At 45.9% G+C, this 16,781-nt stretch overlaps 1 protein-coding gene across 1 annotated transcript; it reads left to right on the forward strand.

Moving 5' to 3' along the window:
• Positions 1-785: 785 nt before the first annotated feature.
• Positions 786-4,214, forward strand: LOC119402313 (TNF receptor-associated factor 6-like). Its single transcript, XM_037669463.2, has 2 exons — positions 786-1,070; positions 3,286-4,214. The coding sequence occupies exons 1-2, from the start codon at positions 786-788 to the stop codon at positions 4,177-4,179; spliced, it is 1,179 nt and encodes a 392-aa protein (XP_037525391.1). The 3' UTR covers positions 4,180-4,214.
• Positions 4,215-16,781: the final 12,567 nt, after the last annotated feature.

Genomic DNA, 16,781 nt, shown 5'->3' on the forward strand with positions numbered 1-16,781 from the left:
CCGCATTGAAGGGTTTCGGAAATTTCAACCACCTGAGGTTCTTTAACGTGCGCTAAAACGTAAGCACACGAGCCTCTAGCTAGTTGCCTACACCAAATTGTGGCCGCAGCAGCCGAGATTTGAAAAAAACAGCGCAAAACCACAGGACACACAGGAAGGGAACACACACAGCGCTGATTCCTGTGTGTCCTGTGGTTTTGCGCGGTTTTTTTATAATCATGTACAACCAACAAGCTGAGCTCTCCGCACTTCAAGATTGGAACCCGCAACATCCAGGTCAGAGGTCGAGCAACATGAACACCAGACCACCGTGGCGGGTGATGTGCCTACTGGTACAAAAGAAAAGAATCCGTAAACAAGGGGTGGGTGCCTGTGCCGACGTTTCGACAAGGGTACTTGTCTTCTTCAAGGCTGGAACACGCTTCAAAGCTTGTTCCAGCCTTGATGAAGACAGTACCCTTGTCGAAACATCGGCTCGAGCACCCACCCCCTGTTTACAAATTATTTCATTGAAAGCTTCCATCTTCCACTTCCTGCCTTTCTTTACTGGTACAAATGATGGAATGAAAGCCCCATGCTCGGATAGCATTCACCGCAACAACTTGTTTCTGATACATGTATCGTACGTCGCCGACACTGGTGATAAGGGAGGCTCATTACGCATTCCCACTGTAGCTGCAACGGATATTGCTCAGAAATCGGCGACAAGATAAGCCGGCATAGTAGGCTCGAGTGAAACGCCCCCATTCGTGTCTGTCATTCGGCGAAGACAGCTGCTTCGAGCAATGGCACCTGCGAACCAGCAGTATACGTTGGTAGGTTTCAGGGATGATTTAGACTGGAATACTTTGCACTTTGTGAAGCACCTTCCTCGAAATAGGCTGTGTAGCGTATGCGGGCTCGTACGCAAGACAACCGCGAATCTGCCATGCGGCCACGTAGCGTGCCATTTCTGTTATGAACAGTGCAGAACAGCGGACGGATACGCTTGTCCGATCGACGGTGAAATCTGCTCGGAAGAGGATGTTGGCTGGATAGATTTCCCTGCTGAAAATCTGCTGAAAAGAGAGGTAAGCCAGCGATGCAAGAAGACACAGAGCTGGTTCAGCAGCGGGTGAAATAAGGATGTTTGTATGCACGCCGAAAGTAACAGCGTCTTTCTTGCAGCAAGACAGAGGTTCGCGAACGTTTCCGGAACTTGCTTTAGAGGTCTTCGTCGTCCTATCTAGAGCCAGAACCGAACTCAAAACCAGAAGCGAATTGGAATAATGGAAGGTGAAACCAGTGTGAGACCGACAGTTCGCATGTGGAAATAAATGCGTATCATAATCATCATCTATAGCAGCAGCATGCTTTTAATTATTAAATTATCAGGACCGATACAGTTTCTTAATAAATTATTCGCTGAGAATTTTGCCGGCAGCTGGCTTCGCAAAACATTTAGAGACTACGCAAAGCGATGCCGGACCGACGAACTCATTTCTGTAAGACTAATAGATAAGTATCTCACGCGCGAGTGTGTGTGACTATGGGAGCTAGACAACAATGATAACTGTCGTATGATGCTAGCACGCCACTTCTATTGGGGGCGTTCGATTGCGTCGTTAACCAGCAGAGCTATTTTTCAAATTTACTGAACGAGCGTAGGCGAAGCACCGTTGTGGCGTATTTAGCGGTTAACCTTAAACAATCGTACGCTTAGATGGGAATCTACTGAAATAATTCACAAGTCAAACAATGCCTTCATGACGTCAATGACCAGGTTAGACTATGGGAGGAATGAGCGCGAAGCCTGGCGGGGGGGGGGGGGGGGTTACTGTGGAATCACTCTTAGAGTACTTCGCAGTAAAGGAAAGATACTTTCGTGAACAGTGGACACTTTCTTAGGGTTCAGCGACCGAGCTACTGCACTGCTGCCAGTGCCTGTGGTCGTACCAGTAATGTGTTCCGACATTTTGGACGATCATAGCCATATTTATATACGCGAAATAAAAACAAAAATACCTTTTTTCCGGTGTTGGCGTTTCAACACGAGACCTCACTCTCCATAGCAGGGGCGTAGCCAGAAATATTTTTCGGGGGGGGTTCAACCATACTTTATGCATGTTCGTGCGTGCGTTTGTGTGTGTGCGTGTATATATACGCAAGCAAAACTGAAAAATTTCGGGGGGGGGGTTGAACCCCCCCCAACCCCCCCCCCCCCCCCCCCCCTTGGCTACGCCCCTGCTCCATAGGCAAGTGTTTGTCACTGGACTATGCACCAACGCCTGTCGGATATGAATACAGGTATATCGGGACCATACGAATACGCTAAACCCAAGGCGCAAACAAAACGTATAAAGAGAACACTTCCTCTGCAGGCCTGCCTTTGCAATGAATTACCTGCCTTAGGAATGATATACCATCAATTCTTTTTTAATTAGAAGGCATACCTGCCGCAGTACTGTAGTGGTTACGGTGCTCGACAGCTCATCCAAAGTTCGAATGGTCGATTCCCGGTCACGGCTTCCATATTTCACATATTTTTTCGTCCATTAGTCACGCGATTTTGACTCGTAGACAGTTCTTGCAATGGCGAAACATGATGGTTAGTGGGACCCACGTAAAACATCGCTCCTTGTCTCTTGTGTGATAAGCTTTGCCCGCACGGCGATTAGTATCTCGTGACTGTGCTGCGACCACCTTCCCGTTCCTTCGCATGCGTTCTCTCCCCTTGACCCTCGAACCTGTGAGCTTCAGGCAGGTTTTCTAGCGTGCTTAGAAGAAACTGCATTCTGCAACGTGTTCATTGAAATTGCAATAGCATGTATAGGCGAGGTGGTTGGTCCTGTAACTCGAATTCTTAGGGCGCAGGAAGCACAGCAGGCGAAAAAAAGGAGGCTGCACCATGCGCGCTAGGCTCGCGCATAACAGTGAGCCGAACGGCTGTGGTCTCTGGTCCTGTTGATTTAGGTTATGGGTATCTTCCAGGCTTTTTTTTTTCTAAGAAAGTTAACTCACATTCTACATTTGCTCTGTGACTGTCAGTGAGACATGCCTTGTTGCAATATATAACGGTAATTCAATACTCGCCCTTTTGTTTATTTGCGCTGCTGTGCCCTTTGTTCGTTCAGTGCTTGTATGTGCGCATATATATATATATATATATATAATGTATGTGTGTACACGCGTCTGTGTGTAGAAAGAGAGACAAAGAAAGAAAGAAAGCTCCTTGACAGGCATGTCTGCATTATTAGGTTAATCTCCCTAACCTCTTTCGGTGCACCCTTTTTATCTCTAATGCAGGTTAAATGCTGGAACCAAGGACACGGTTGCCCACCTATAATGGCTGCCTCAGAAGTCCGCAAGCACTTCCACCGAGAGTGTGAATACCACTGCACATTCTGTCCAAGATGCTCGACAATGGTGTTATGCCGGGATATGTGCGAACACATGAGAGCTTCATGCAACGCCCATGCAGCACCTCAAGCAGTGGAATGCGAGGAACAGTTAAGCAACACTGTGGAGAAAGGAATCTCGGCCATTGTCAGGAAAGTAGTGCAAGAGGAGGCCGGTGAAATGAAGGCTCTTCTAGAGCGAGCACTTAAAGACAATGGTGCGCTTAATGACAACCTAATTGAGGTCTCCCAAAATATGAACTCCCTAAAGGAATCAGTGAGCCAAGGCATTGCGCCGGTGGGACAAATTAGTGAAATGACACACCGCGTGTTGGACGGCATCAACACACTTCATGGAGTGGTTAACAGTGAAACGGCTGACATAAAAAAGCAAAACGCCGAAGAGCTCCCTCGAGTTCGAGCTGCAGTCGAAAGCGTGAAAGTAGATGCAGGAGCAAGCATCAAGACGATTCTGGAGATGCAGAAGAAAACACTAGCATACGCCGAAAAAAATCAAACGCGTTGCGACTTTTTCGTTCCAGGAATGCGTTCGCTTGAAGCGAAGGCATTGAACGACGGCGATGCCAATTATTACTATGAGCAGGTCTACCTTCGCGGTTACAACGTATCACTTGGTGTTCAACTAACGAAGAAGAAGGAAGGTGCGTTTATTAATGCGCTGCATCGGCTGCACAAGGGTGAGCACGACGACGTGATTCAGTGGCCTTTCGAGCATAAATTCAGGTTAACCATTATACACCCTCTTGAAAACGAACAAAAAGAACATATTCGTAAGACGTAGCGTCTTCTTGAAAACTACAAAAAGCCAACGAATTCAAGTAAGCCAGGTGTTCGCTTCAATGATTGCTTTAAACTGGAAGATCTGAAAACTGGCGGCTACGCATGCGACGACAAGCTTCGTGTGCTGGTCGAGCTGCTTTAGTCATCACACCATTTGGTGCCCCTCGAATCTACAACGTGCATACGGTGACCAACGAAGCAAGGTCACTGGGTTGAAATCCCTGTTTTGGTTTGCAGTTATGCGGCTGGGCATCGGGAAAAGAGAGCACCCGAAAAAAAAATGAGCAAGAATGGATCAACGGGCTGCGTTCCTCCTTCGGAGCAGCGACTTTCTCCCTTGCGGATGCTTTACTCGTCGAAGCCCTCTTGCGCAAGCGCCAGCGGAGAAAGTTTTGTGCTCAACCACGTGGGCTTGCGCACGTGCGCGCATGCGCACCGTGCGCACCCCGAGTTATGTCGTGATTCCGTGCTGCGGAGAGCGGCCGCCGTTTCGCGCTCACTCGGCAGCCTCGCACTACCCAGCACTACCCGACCTCGGCCAGTCGCGTGCGATTACTTGTGTACCTAGGATTGATGCGAGCAATACACGACACGAGTCACGTTCATTGTTTTTCTTCTATGTCTGTGGCGCTTGTTTTCTTTTTCTGTTTTTTTTTATCGCTCGGTGTGTGCGCGATGCGCAGCAGCCTTTAGTGTGTCTCGTTTTGTATACGTTTGCGCACAATCTGCTTGTCATAAATACAGTAAGTCCCGCTTCACAAAACCATCTTGTTTTAATGAACACCTTAGACTGTACACCAATAATTAGATTTTTTTCGGCGTTAACATACTTGGTAAGCGCACGCGTTTTTAGTTTTTCACAGCACTTATAGCACTTATCAATACACCAAGCAATATAAAGAAGCATGAAAGTTAATTTTTTCAACATTTTAGCAAACGTGATACCACTGGACAGTACATGCGCGGAAGTAGGATAATATATAATTCCTGTAGTTTTACGTGTCGAAACCACCATATGACTATGAGGCACGCCGTAGTATGGACTACGGATTCATTTCGATCAGATGGGGTTTAAGGTGCAGCCGAACATACGCACATGGGTGTTCTTGGCCTTTCGCCCCCATCAAAATACGGCCGCCGTGGCCACATTTTAACGTTAAACTGCATCATAATTGCGCATATCTCAAAAATACCTCAATGAGTTCTGTCAATTAAGCTAAAATTTTCAATCACATGCGTTTTGAATTACGCATGCCATCATTGAGAATTAGGACGGGCTTATGCACGCGTGCAATATGTATCTCTCGTTCTCTGGATTTTGCTTTGGCGTGCGAAACTCAACACAAAATGCGCTTCTAATGACAGCTGTGGACGGAAGGTAATCACTAACACTCTCACACACCTTTATGAAAAGAGTATTTCAAATCCAACTCAAGACTAACGACCGCCACAACGACAACTATAGAGACTATTTAGAGACTATAGAGAACTATAGACAACTATTCGACATGCCAGGCGAATACCGTGACGTAACCGATTTAGAGTAGTATGTAGGTAGAGCGTACTTAAATATTAGAGAACACGTAGAGTGGGTAGCGTTCTTTTCCATAATTCGCTCTGTGTAGCGCTAGTTTCTCTACTCAAGTAATCGAGCTGCCGTGACGCCAAGAGCCACTGACATCGCTCTCAAAAGATCACCGTCCGGTGCGAGGCCATTTTGTCTTGTTCCTTCGCACGACTCGCGTTGTGACGTACGTATACACAACTGAGACGGCCGTTACCGCATCAGAAGCATTGTCATTGAAGAGCTAGCAGTTGAACGAATCCATAGCTCATGGTCATACTTGTGATCAAAGCCTAAATAGAATGTGAACACATGTTAACGCCAAACCACTCAACGAAGTCGACGCGACCAAGGTAACAGAATCTGAACTGCACATTGCCGATGTTGCGCCCTCCCACAGTAACTACGAAAAATAAAGAATTCACAGAGAAAAACTTTATCTGTCGCCGCTGTCGAAAGATAGGGCTACTTCAAAATGTCGTCGGAATGGTATAAACAGTTCTCGATATGGTCGTTTTCATATTAACTTAATAAACTCTCTAATACTATCGTTCCTTATTATGCGGCTATAGATCAATTGATGCGCTTGGCTAAGCCATATCGACAATTTAATTATGTCTGCGTATGTTGTGATGCAGCCATGAAATGGTACAGAGTTCAAGAAAAATGACGCATCGCTTGTGCCACCACGGCCCACCGTAATTCAGTGACTATATAACGGACTGCGCTTCATTAAGGGGTATGTGTAAACACGTCTGTACGTACGCGTCTGTGGCGAATTGTTCATGTTATAGGTTTTATACATGTGAATGAAATGTGTATGCATTGAATTCAGTGAGTGTGTGTACAATGTGTCTGCCTAGTGAACATGTGCGTATTAAGAAAATTTGTATCAGCCTTCCGGTGTCCTTGAGTAATCCATGAATGGGGCCCCCTCGCCGAAATGCCATAGTGTAGTATCAACGTACGCCGCCTCAGTCATAGACAACTTTTTTTAGCATCGTTTAATCCCTCTAGATGGCGCCAGCTACCACCTACTGCACGGCTGCGGCGCTCTCACAGCTCCACCTACTTATATGATGTTGAGCATCAACCTATTGAAACTATGCTCAGCAGCGCCGGGATTGTATTGCTGCTACAGAATGTACATATTGGAGGCACATGTCGGGGTCTAATGCCCCGTAAACGCGTGGATAACTTCGCTGCACCGTGTCATGCGTTGAGAAATAAAGACAGCAAGCCTAATGTACAGTCTCCGGGTGAGAGCTCCTCAAAGAGAGCTCCGTCTCTTGTAAAGTTAACGCCGTCTCGCTGGCCGAGAGAAACGTACGAGTTCTGTCGTTCCGTTTCGCGATGTTTTAATCACTACAGGTTTGTCTGCTTGATTTTATTGTCATAACGTTCGGTATTAACCTCAGCGGGACCGTTTTTTGGGATTACCAGTGCCGCATACTATTTATCAGTCGAGAATCGATGGACTCGCTAGGCCTAAATCTATTGCTCGCTTCACTGGCTTGGCGTCAGCCATCTTGATTTTGACGTGGGAGGAACGGTTTCTCCATTGAAAAGGGAGAAAAGTTCCTCCATTTGAAGACGAACATTGGGGACATCGCCGTTTCTCCCTTAAAGGAGACAGGGTCACTCCATTTTTTTAAAAGTGAGGAAGATGACATCGGAAGAAGAAGAAGCTCCTTCAAGTTGCTAATGGTTGTGAAATGTTCAGTGTCACTTCGTTTTCCAGTATGCACTTTGGTTGAATGTCAAATATAATAAGATGGCCATGCTTAAAAGAAAAATATGCACGATGAGAGACAATTATGCACCAAGAGACCTTCGTGAAGCGTTACTCTGAACTGCGCACGTTCGCCACTAGGTTTCAGTAGTCGCCCACTTAAATAAAGACCACATATTTACTGTACAAATGTATACACCATTGATTTATTTTTCAAGAGTACCCACGACCACTTCCAGGCTATAGTAAAGGTGCACTTTTGTTGCACAAAGAGAAGAAACTATATCCTAAACATTATACCCGGATAAACACTAATGCAGGAATGCATCAAAAAGGAAGCATCGGGGACAGAAATATGCGACGAGCTAATGCAACTCACTGGGTTCTTTAAGCGTATGCCTCAGTCGATTTGAAGGCAAAATCTATCTTTTTCTTCTAATTCGACGTAAGGAATCTTTTGCGCCCCCAATCCGAAAGCTCTCTGCAACTAATGTGGTTTTGCAATGACTCCAGAATTGGAGGCATTGTTAGCTTTGTGCACCTCTCCTTGTTTCGCACTGCCTCCGGGATCGCCCACCTTTGGCCCAGCAATGATGTCACGTGATTACGTTGTAGCGGCAGCAGCATCGGCGTCGCAAAGAAGACCGAGACGCTGGCTCTTGCACGAGGCAGGTGCCGCTGCCACGGGCCTGCGCGCGCCGGCATTCGAAAGAGAGATAGATTAAAATACTTCTTATCAAAGCGGTCGAGTCGGGCTCGCTCTCTCTCTGGTAAGGCCGAGACTTCGGCGGTCTGTGAGGTCGCCCATCACCACAGCGTCAACATGTGACGTCTCGTTAGGTGGCGTCAGTGTCGTCCTAATGTCGTCATATGCTTACGTCATCACGTGATGATAATTTTTTGCATCACTCGGGCTGACGTCACAGATATGGGACGCCAACGTGGCAGCCGGTCAATTTCCGCGCTTGATGAGGCATGTAAGGCTTTTGCCTTAAAAACAGCTAGAAATATCAACATTATAACGTATGGAATATCGTTGTCTCACAATACGAGCTTAGCATTGAAGGTGCACAAGAGTAGCATATTGAAAATGCTGCGATTACGGAAATTAGGGCGATGCACGCAGGAAGTTTCGCTCACACTAAACACGAGGTTGAGAAATTTGAATAATATGTTCAACCTAAAGAACCAATGTTCTTCTGAAGTTAAAAAGAGACCGACGGTGGGAAGCACCATTTTATTGTTTGGAACGTAGACACCTTCAATGTAAATTCATGCTGTTCCAGCGCACTTCCTTCATTGGGAACCCTACTGATGACCACCGATCGCATTCTTGGAGCCAAAGAAGCTAAGTAAGCGTGTATAAGTTAGTGTTTCACCAAGTTTACGATCAGTTGGCCGTATTAAATAGGACGCTAATTTAAGAGTTCTGTTTTTTTTAAGACGAAAATAATACCAGCTACTACTAATTTACCGGGGAGCTCGCCAGTAGCCAGGATTTGATTAAATCCACAAGTTAGTGGTGCCGTAACGCTTTCCAATAGAATGTTTAAGTGGGAATCGCGAGTGATCATCAGTACCGGGAGCGCAGGTATTTCTAAGATGGCCTATAATGCCTGTAACTTGCACTTCTTTCTCGTATCATCAATATGGTGTCGAAGGTTTTTTTCATATTTTAGCATCTAGCGCCCAACGCAAGACAAAGATCGAATCAAACCAACGAAGACGGGCGCTACTCATTCTGCCCTTGCCTTGCGTTGTGCGCTAGATACTCAAGTGGGATACCAATCTGCCTAAACTTATTTACATTTACATAATAATGTGAGACACAAGGCAAGGCTCATGTGTTCGAGGATTTAGGCTATAAATTTATCCGATACTAGGAGATGTGCGTTAAGTTTGTTAGCTAACGTAACGCTATTGTACAAAAGACTATTAGCCAGTACTTCAGGAAATCTATTAGTTTTGGTAAATACAAGGGCTTCATTTCTTGGATCCCCTTATGGTTATTCCCAATCTACAAAATATATTCCTGTAAATAGATGACATTACTTTCTTAACATTTGTGTTTAGTGGATTATGAAATTTTGTACTTGACTAAAACGTCAAAGCTTGTAGTCTTGAGAAATCCAGAGAACATGCTAATGTTGGATATGCAACGGCACGGCATGGCATGGCAAGAACTTTATTATGGTCCACAGAAACTGCGTCGGGCAAAGCCCCCAGGCTAAGTACGTGGCATGAACTTTTTTTATTCTTGTTTTGTTGTCTTAATTTTCTTTGCTGATTTGTCTATTTGTACGAGAATTTCTGACCCTGTGTATTCCCACCTTGCAATAATGCCATCGGACACTGCAGGAATTCGAAATAAGTAAATAAAAAAATAAATACTGTATTACTTTCCCTGTCCGATACAGCAATCATGATTTGCATTTGGGTATGGTAAGAGATTGACGCGCTAATAGTTTTCTGTTTATACAACTGCCCTCATACTTATACGTCGATAGCTATTCAGTGATTTTTTAACAAGAAAACGTTTTATGCAGGGGTCCACCTAGACTTCAGGGACGTATTTCCGTGACGATAATGACGCCAAAAAAATGCACACGATCATATAGCAAAGAACAAAATTCCGCCAACGGCAGTCGAACCAAAGGCTTCTCGGTCCGCCACAACAGATGCCGGTCGCGCTATATACAGCACCACGGTCACACACTGGGAAGGCGTTACAAACGCGCCTTTTATGTCTCAGACATTTCTCTCACACTGCTCTTGGTCGGCGGGTGGTGTCGCCCTCTGGAACCGGTAAAGTGAGGTAATGCATCATGACCGTGGCCTTCGCGATAAGGTCCTGCAACGCGTCATTGCTACGCGTCCGTCCCCTTCGGTGTGTATCCAATAGAAGAAGTTCAATTTTGTCAATGCCTTAACACCACGAGGTTGCGACCTTAGCCGAAGTGTCAGCCTCGCTCATAGACGTGGCAGCCAAAAGTTTGCGCGCAATGCCAGCGCCTGATGCTCCCCTGTTGGGCCGCTGAAAATCTGGACGGTTGACGGCTCGTCCGCGTGCGGCCGCGCACGCGATTTTGTGCGGAGCACGTACTAGAGCCTGCCCGGCCCGCGCCGTCCGAAGCGTTTTTCGGCGGGCGCGGGCCGGGCCCGGGCTTGAGGCTGCGGGCCGGGCCGGGCTCGGTAAGTCGGGCCTTCGAGCACACGCGAACGTTATGCATTGCATGGTCTAAGGTATACTGTGCCAAGCTGAAGTGACACGTGCAAAGAGCTGGCTCTTAGTAAAGCTTAGCAATAAAAATAGAAATACAGTTGAAGCGCTACTTTTTTTTTTCACCAGTATAGATATAGATTGGCACTGTATATTTTCACTAACGTTTTGTCTGCTGGAGCAGACTTTGTCAAAGTAACAAGTACATCGTGGTGGGTTTCCTTATAAACACGCCAGATCACACACACACACACACACACACACATATATATACATACATTATATATATATATATATATATATATATATATATATATATATATATATATATATATATATATATATATATATATATATATATATATATATATTAACCGCACTAACAATGGACCAGATCACGGTTGTTCCCATGGGAGGAATAAAGATTTCGGTCATTTATTCTAGGTTGACAAATACGGTATATTTAATTTATATTCTTTGGTATTACGTGCCAAAACCCCGATATGATTACGAGGCACGCCGTAGTGGCACCGGATTAATTTCGACCACCTCGAGTTCTCTAACGTGCACCTAAAGGTAAGTATATACACGGGCGTTCTTGCATTTCGTCCCCATCAAATTGCGGCCGCCGTGGCCGCGGGAATCGCACCCGCGTCCTAGGACTTAACAGCGAAACAGATTAACCGCTGAGCTACCACCGCAGGCAAAGCAACATTTCGATGCATGTACACACCGGAGTTTCCGTCCGATCGCCCGCTACGAAGTGCACGGCATCATTAATAATCATCAACAACAACTAATATCCTCTAGCGGGCCCGGGTCGGGTCTGGTCATGAACAAGCGCGCTCTGGATTAGTTTAGTAATGAACGCCCGGGCCCGGGCTGGGCCCGGGCTTGGAACGACGGGCCCGGGCCGGGCTCGGGCTGGGTACGGTCAAGCACGCGCGGGCCCGGGCTTGGAACCACGGGCCGGGGCCTGGCTCGGGCTGGGTTCGGTCATGTACGCCCGGGCCCGGGCTGGGCCCGCGCTTGGAACCACGGGTCCGGGCTGGGCTCGGGCTTCATAATGCGGGCCCGGGCCGGGCCCGGGCCGTAAAATCCGGCCCGTGCAGTGCTCTAGCACGTGCTCCCTGTGTGATTGCGTTTCCATGTTGCAAAGAAAGCCACGTCATTCCACAAGTCGGTACGCACCATTATGATGCCGCGCAGTGCCGCGTCAGCCTTGAGAAGATTATAAGCAGTTAATTCATTTTAAAAAGACAGGGCGTGCAAACACGGAAACAAGAAAGAAGGTGTCCAAGAAGTCAGGTGTCCTGCCTTCTTTCTTGTGTCCGTGTTTGCGAGCCCTGTCTTTTTAGAATGAATGCTTACCAACTATAGCTCAGCCCTCTGTTATTCAACTGTTATTCAGCAGTTATTCAACTGTGAAATTGCATATTCAAGGAATATGCACAGGCAAAACAAGCGCAAAACTGTGCGCAGATTCAAATCATCGTGTATTTTGCGTGCCTTATTTTGAGCATAGTCGTACGGATGACCGAGTGGTCCTTACGCATACAGCAATAAAGTTTAGTCGACTCCTCACATATCGTCGCGCCCCTTCACTGCCTTCAGGAACGATCACACCAGAACTCCAGCTGGTGTGAAAACCCGTTGTAGTACTGCGCATACCGCGAAATATTTAACACAGTGGTAGCGACTGCGTATCTGCACTGGTCCTCTCCGATAATTCTGCTATGGCCTGCGAGCCCGTGATGCAGCCGCGGGACAGAACGTGCTCTGTATTGTAGATTCGTCACGTAAATGCGCAAATGACGATTCTATTTTTTATCATTACAAACTCGATTTGTTTATCCTGATAAGCCTTTGAATATCCCTGTATCTTTTACTATACGCAGTACTCATGAAAACAGTTTAGAGCCACTAAAGTTACAGCGCCAAAGGAACAAGGACAAAGGAGAAACGAACGCCACGGGACGAACGCTGACTGCGAACTGAATGTTTATTGCATGAAAACCAGCCTATTTATACAATCCCAGAGAAACATGCGCACATCAAACCACACGTAATCACAAGTCTAATCTATCTTTCAGGAAGTCTAATGCCTTCCGTGAAAGTACAAGTGAAGGCGCGCTAACACAATTGTCTGCTTCGTGGTTGATCCAAAATGCCTCTAAAATGTTATGGGATTGTATAAATAAGCTGGTTTTCATAGAACAAACATTCAATTCGCAGTCAGCGCTCGTCCCGTGGTGTTCGTTTCTCCTTTGTCCCCGTTCCTTTGGCGCTGTAACATTCGTGCCTCTAAATTATGAACCAGCTAGCCCTCATCAATCTGTGACTCATGAAAACAAAGACCATTTTTGATCGTTTTATAACTGTCGTTCATGCAAGTGACTATATGATGACAAACATTTTTGTGCCTCGCAAACGCGGGCGTTCAAGCTATTTAATTTTTTTCTTTTTTATTTCAAACGCGTAAAGAGGCCATATTGCTGCAACGGATATTGCAGCATTCCGTTCTTTACATACATTGACTGCTGTGTACAAAGCCATTGTAACTGGTTACTGAAAGATCTGGCCCGTGTTTCTGAGGCAAAGCGGCACAGAATGATACCATTCGCTCAAGTGATGCTAGCCGAAACAGCGTGCGCGCGCGGGCGCGCGCGTGTGAGTGAGTGTGTGTGTGTGTGTGTGTGTGTGTGTGTGTGTGTGTGTGTGTGTGTGTGTGTGTGTGTGTGTGTGTGTGTGTGTTTGTGTGTGTGTGTAAGCATCTTCGTTTCCACAAATTTTAGCATGTGGCTCTTATATTGCTTTGAAATGACATTGGAAAGAAATAAACAGCGGTCGTGGTTTTTTTTTGCACTGTTCTATTTTCGGAAACCGCAGCACCAGGAAAACAGTCCACCTCAACCATGGGGAGAACTTGTGCAAAAACGGAACAGTGAAGCTGTTCCGTTTTTGCACAAACCTTTCTTGTTTCGTCTTTGTGCATTGGTAACCGCTTGATGAGGACTAGTCGGTTTATAATTAGAGCAGATAATAAAACTGCGCATTATCGTTCTGTATCGTTTTCGAAGATACGAGGTTTTCTTGGACAGTAAAATCAAACGTGACAAGCGGCATTCTGACTGAAGAACACATTATGCACTTGCAGCGTAAGTTTCCGGCCGGTATTTCAAATATACATGGAAGGATAAGTTCTTGCTGGTGTCAACATTGCGTAATAAAAAAACACACTGATATCAGCTAGATGCTTAAAATATTTTGGTTCACGTGTGCATGAATACTGCATTTTACGTCGCAAACATCCTTTACTGCACTTGGTTGGTCCTGTATCTGCCTTTGATTTCTGCTTTCGCCATTTTTGTGATGTGAAATGTATCATGGAATATATTATGCGTGTTTGTCTGCGGATAAGATCCTTCTTTTTTCATAAGAATAATTATTTGTGAGAATCTACGTCCCAAAAACCACGATATGATTTCAGAGGCGCCGTATATAGTGGAAGGCTCCCGAAATTTTGACCATCTGTTGTTATTTAACGTACACCGAAATCTAAGTACACGGGCCTCTGTCATTTCACCTCCATCGAAATGGGGCCGCTGCGGCCGGGACTCGATCCGGCAATTCGGGTCACCAGTCGAGCACCATAACTAAAACCACGGTGGGTTCTTGTTTTCTATATTCCTTTCCGTGTTTCAAGTACGCCTTCTGTGCTGGTCTGATGCCCATGTATATTCAGGGCTGGGCAAAGATACTGTGAAATTGTATCGCGATACGATACAAGATACTCAGGCAAGAAGTATTGGAGATACAGATACAAGACACTACCGCAAACATTGTATCCGATACGATACTTGACAATTGTATGTTCAGATATTTCGATACATTCTCAAATTTGTTATTAGAGATCCATATAATGTAGCAGCAAACGCCTATGCACGAAAATGTCTGCTTGAAAATTCCTTAACTGTGACCTATTTTGTTTCACTTGAACGAAATGTCTGTTAGTATCTCAAAAGTTTTGCCCTTCTTGCTCAAAGTACATTAGTTTGCTTCAAAAACAACTTATTGGGGTTTGTTTTAGTTTCTTCACAGGACAACTATTTGTACACTTCGCTGACAGCGGTACTTGCTTTGCACAGTTTGGCGACCATCTAGCAGGTTGCCATATAATCACAATAACTTCGAGGAGAAGCCTTCGCACGACGGCGCAAATACCGTGTGGACTTTTACCTTGTCCGTAAAAGACAGCTTGCACAATACCGTATATCCGGACAGGTGTAGAGCAGCAACAACGCTGGTAGCGACATATTTCTTTCTTTTTACTTGGGGGGGGGACGCATGATGTATACTAGGGGTTTGAGACCTTTCGTTAGCGGCCCGGCCCGCACACATGACCGGCTTCGTCTCATTTGCTTTTTTCTAAATAAGTATGTTCGTGAGCTGCACAGACATGACTGGTCTCAAGCATTCTTTTCGTGAGGAACGTGGTCACCATATGCTGAAACATAACCGTGGAACAAAAACTCTACATTTCAGAATCCGCGTCCAGATATCAGTCATTCTCTACATCGGAATCGATGTTTCTCGAATCATGACTCCGAGTCCCTTTCAGAAATGACCTTTATATGAGATATGGGAAAGGCTTCCTTTCAAACGTCTTTTTCTTCAAACTCTCTCCCTCCATCTTCACTGTCCCGGCCCTTGCAACTAAATTTCGCGACGGCGGCCCGCTGGCTATAAGCTCAGTTTGAGACCCCTGGTGTATACGTAGATGACGTAAAACTGCAATGAATTTTCACATTCTACTTATCTGCCGGCGTAAAGGATGTTTTGTTGATATACTCACTAACGTGCACTCTTTTTAGCAATTTTTCTTCAACGAGAGAACATGTGCTACACAGAAACGTCTCATCCGTATTGTATAGTTCCACAAAGCGTCGCAGGACACCGCCGCTATTCGCGCTATTGCCACTTATAGCTCCCATTACGTGGCAATTAGTAATGTGAAAAATATTTAAGAAAGCCGAAAACAGGAAAACAAATATAAGTAAAAAAATATCACAGTTTCGCCGCAAGGGCGAAGCAATGAATGCGATAGCAAGAAACTAATGCAATGCGAAGTGAGGCTCGCCAATGGATACTCTCAGTTTGAACAGCGCTCCTGTTACAAAGGCGGCCGAAGCAGCGAAGGAAACTAGCGTGCTTCAAGTGTCGAGCTGTGACACTTGATAGTTCGCGCTCATCTTCTGTTTGTTCGTTTAGCGGCGTCGTTTAGCGCCGCTCCGTAACATGAGCGCGGACATCACGGTTAAAGCTTGAAACATCCCTCTTGCCCTCACCACGAGAAAACCGCGCGAGCAGACAGCGGAAAGCCAAGGTTCTCCTTGCGCAAATATAAGAAGCGAGCGAGCTCGCCGACGACTTTTAAATGCGCTCGTCGCGCTCCTAGCGCCATCTCGCTGGTAATGAAGAAACGCTTATGAGCGCCGGCCATCTCTGAGTCCGTCCAGCGGCAAAGGGTGTGTATATAACGCTCGCCGTTAGCTATGCGGAGGACCTGCGTTCCGTGGCGTAGTGGCTAGCGCCACTCGCTGCGGAGCAAGAGGTCCCTGGTTCGATTCCGCGCTTCGGAAGCATTTTTCTGAATTATTTTTCTTTGGGGCTTTTATATATATGGTGCTATATGGTGCATACCTACATATAAGGTGCATGACGGCGACGGGGACGGACATTTTCCAGCCGAGACTGTCCATATAATCGCTATCGCAATAATAGAGAGGTGGTTGTGTATCAAACATTCACATTGAATGAGTACAGAAAGGCAATACAGACGGCGCCCTGAATAGCTATGAGCATCAAGTATTGTCAACTTACCTGTTGAGACAATAGAAAATTCCGTACCTATGGAAAATTGCCTGAAACGTTTCGTTGGGACGCTCATGAGCAAAACAGTGCATTCAGTAAAATAACGTTTCCCGAATCCCCTTCCTAACATCTTTAAGATGGCTCCTAATAATTTCCAGTAGTATAACGCAAACTCGATTTAGGTATTTACCTAAGCGGTAAGCAGAATGTTTT

The sequence above is a fragment of the Rhipicephalus sanguineus genome, chromosome 8, assembly GCF_013339695.2.
Source record: "Rhipicephalus sanguineus isolate Rsan-2018 chromosome 8, BIME_Rsan_1.4, whole genome shotgun sequence".
NCBI lineage: Eukaryota > Metazoa > Arthropoda > Arachnida > Ixodida > Ixodidae > Rhipicephalus > Rhipicephalus sanguineus.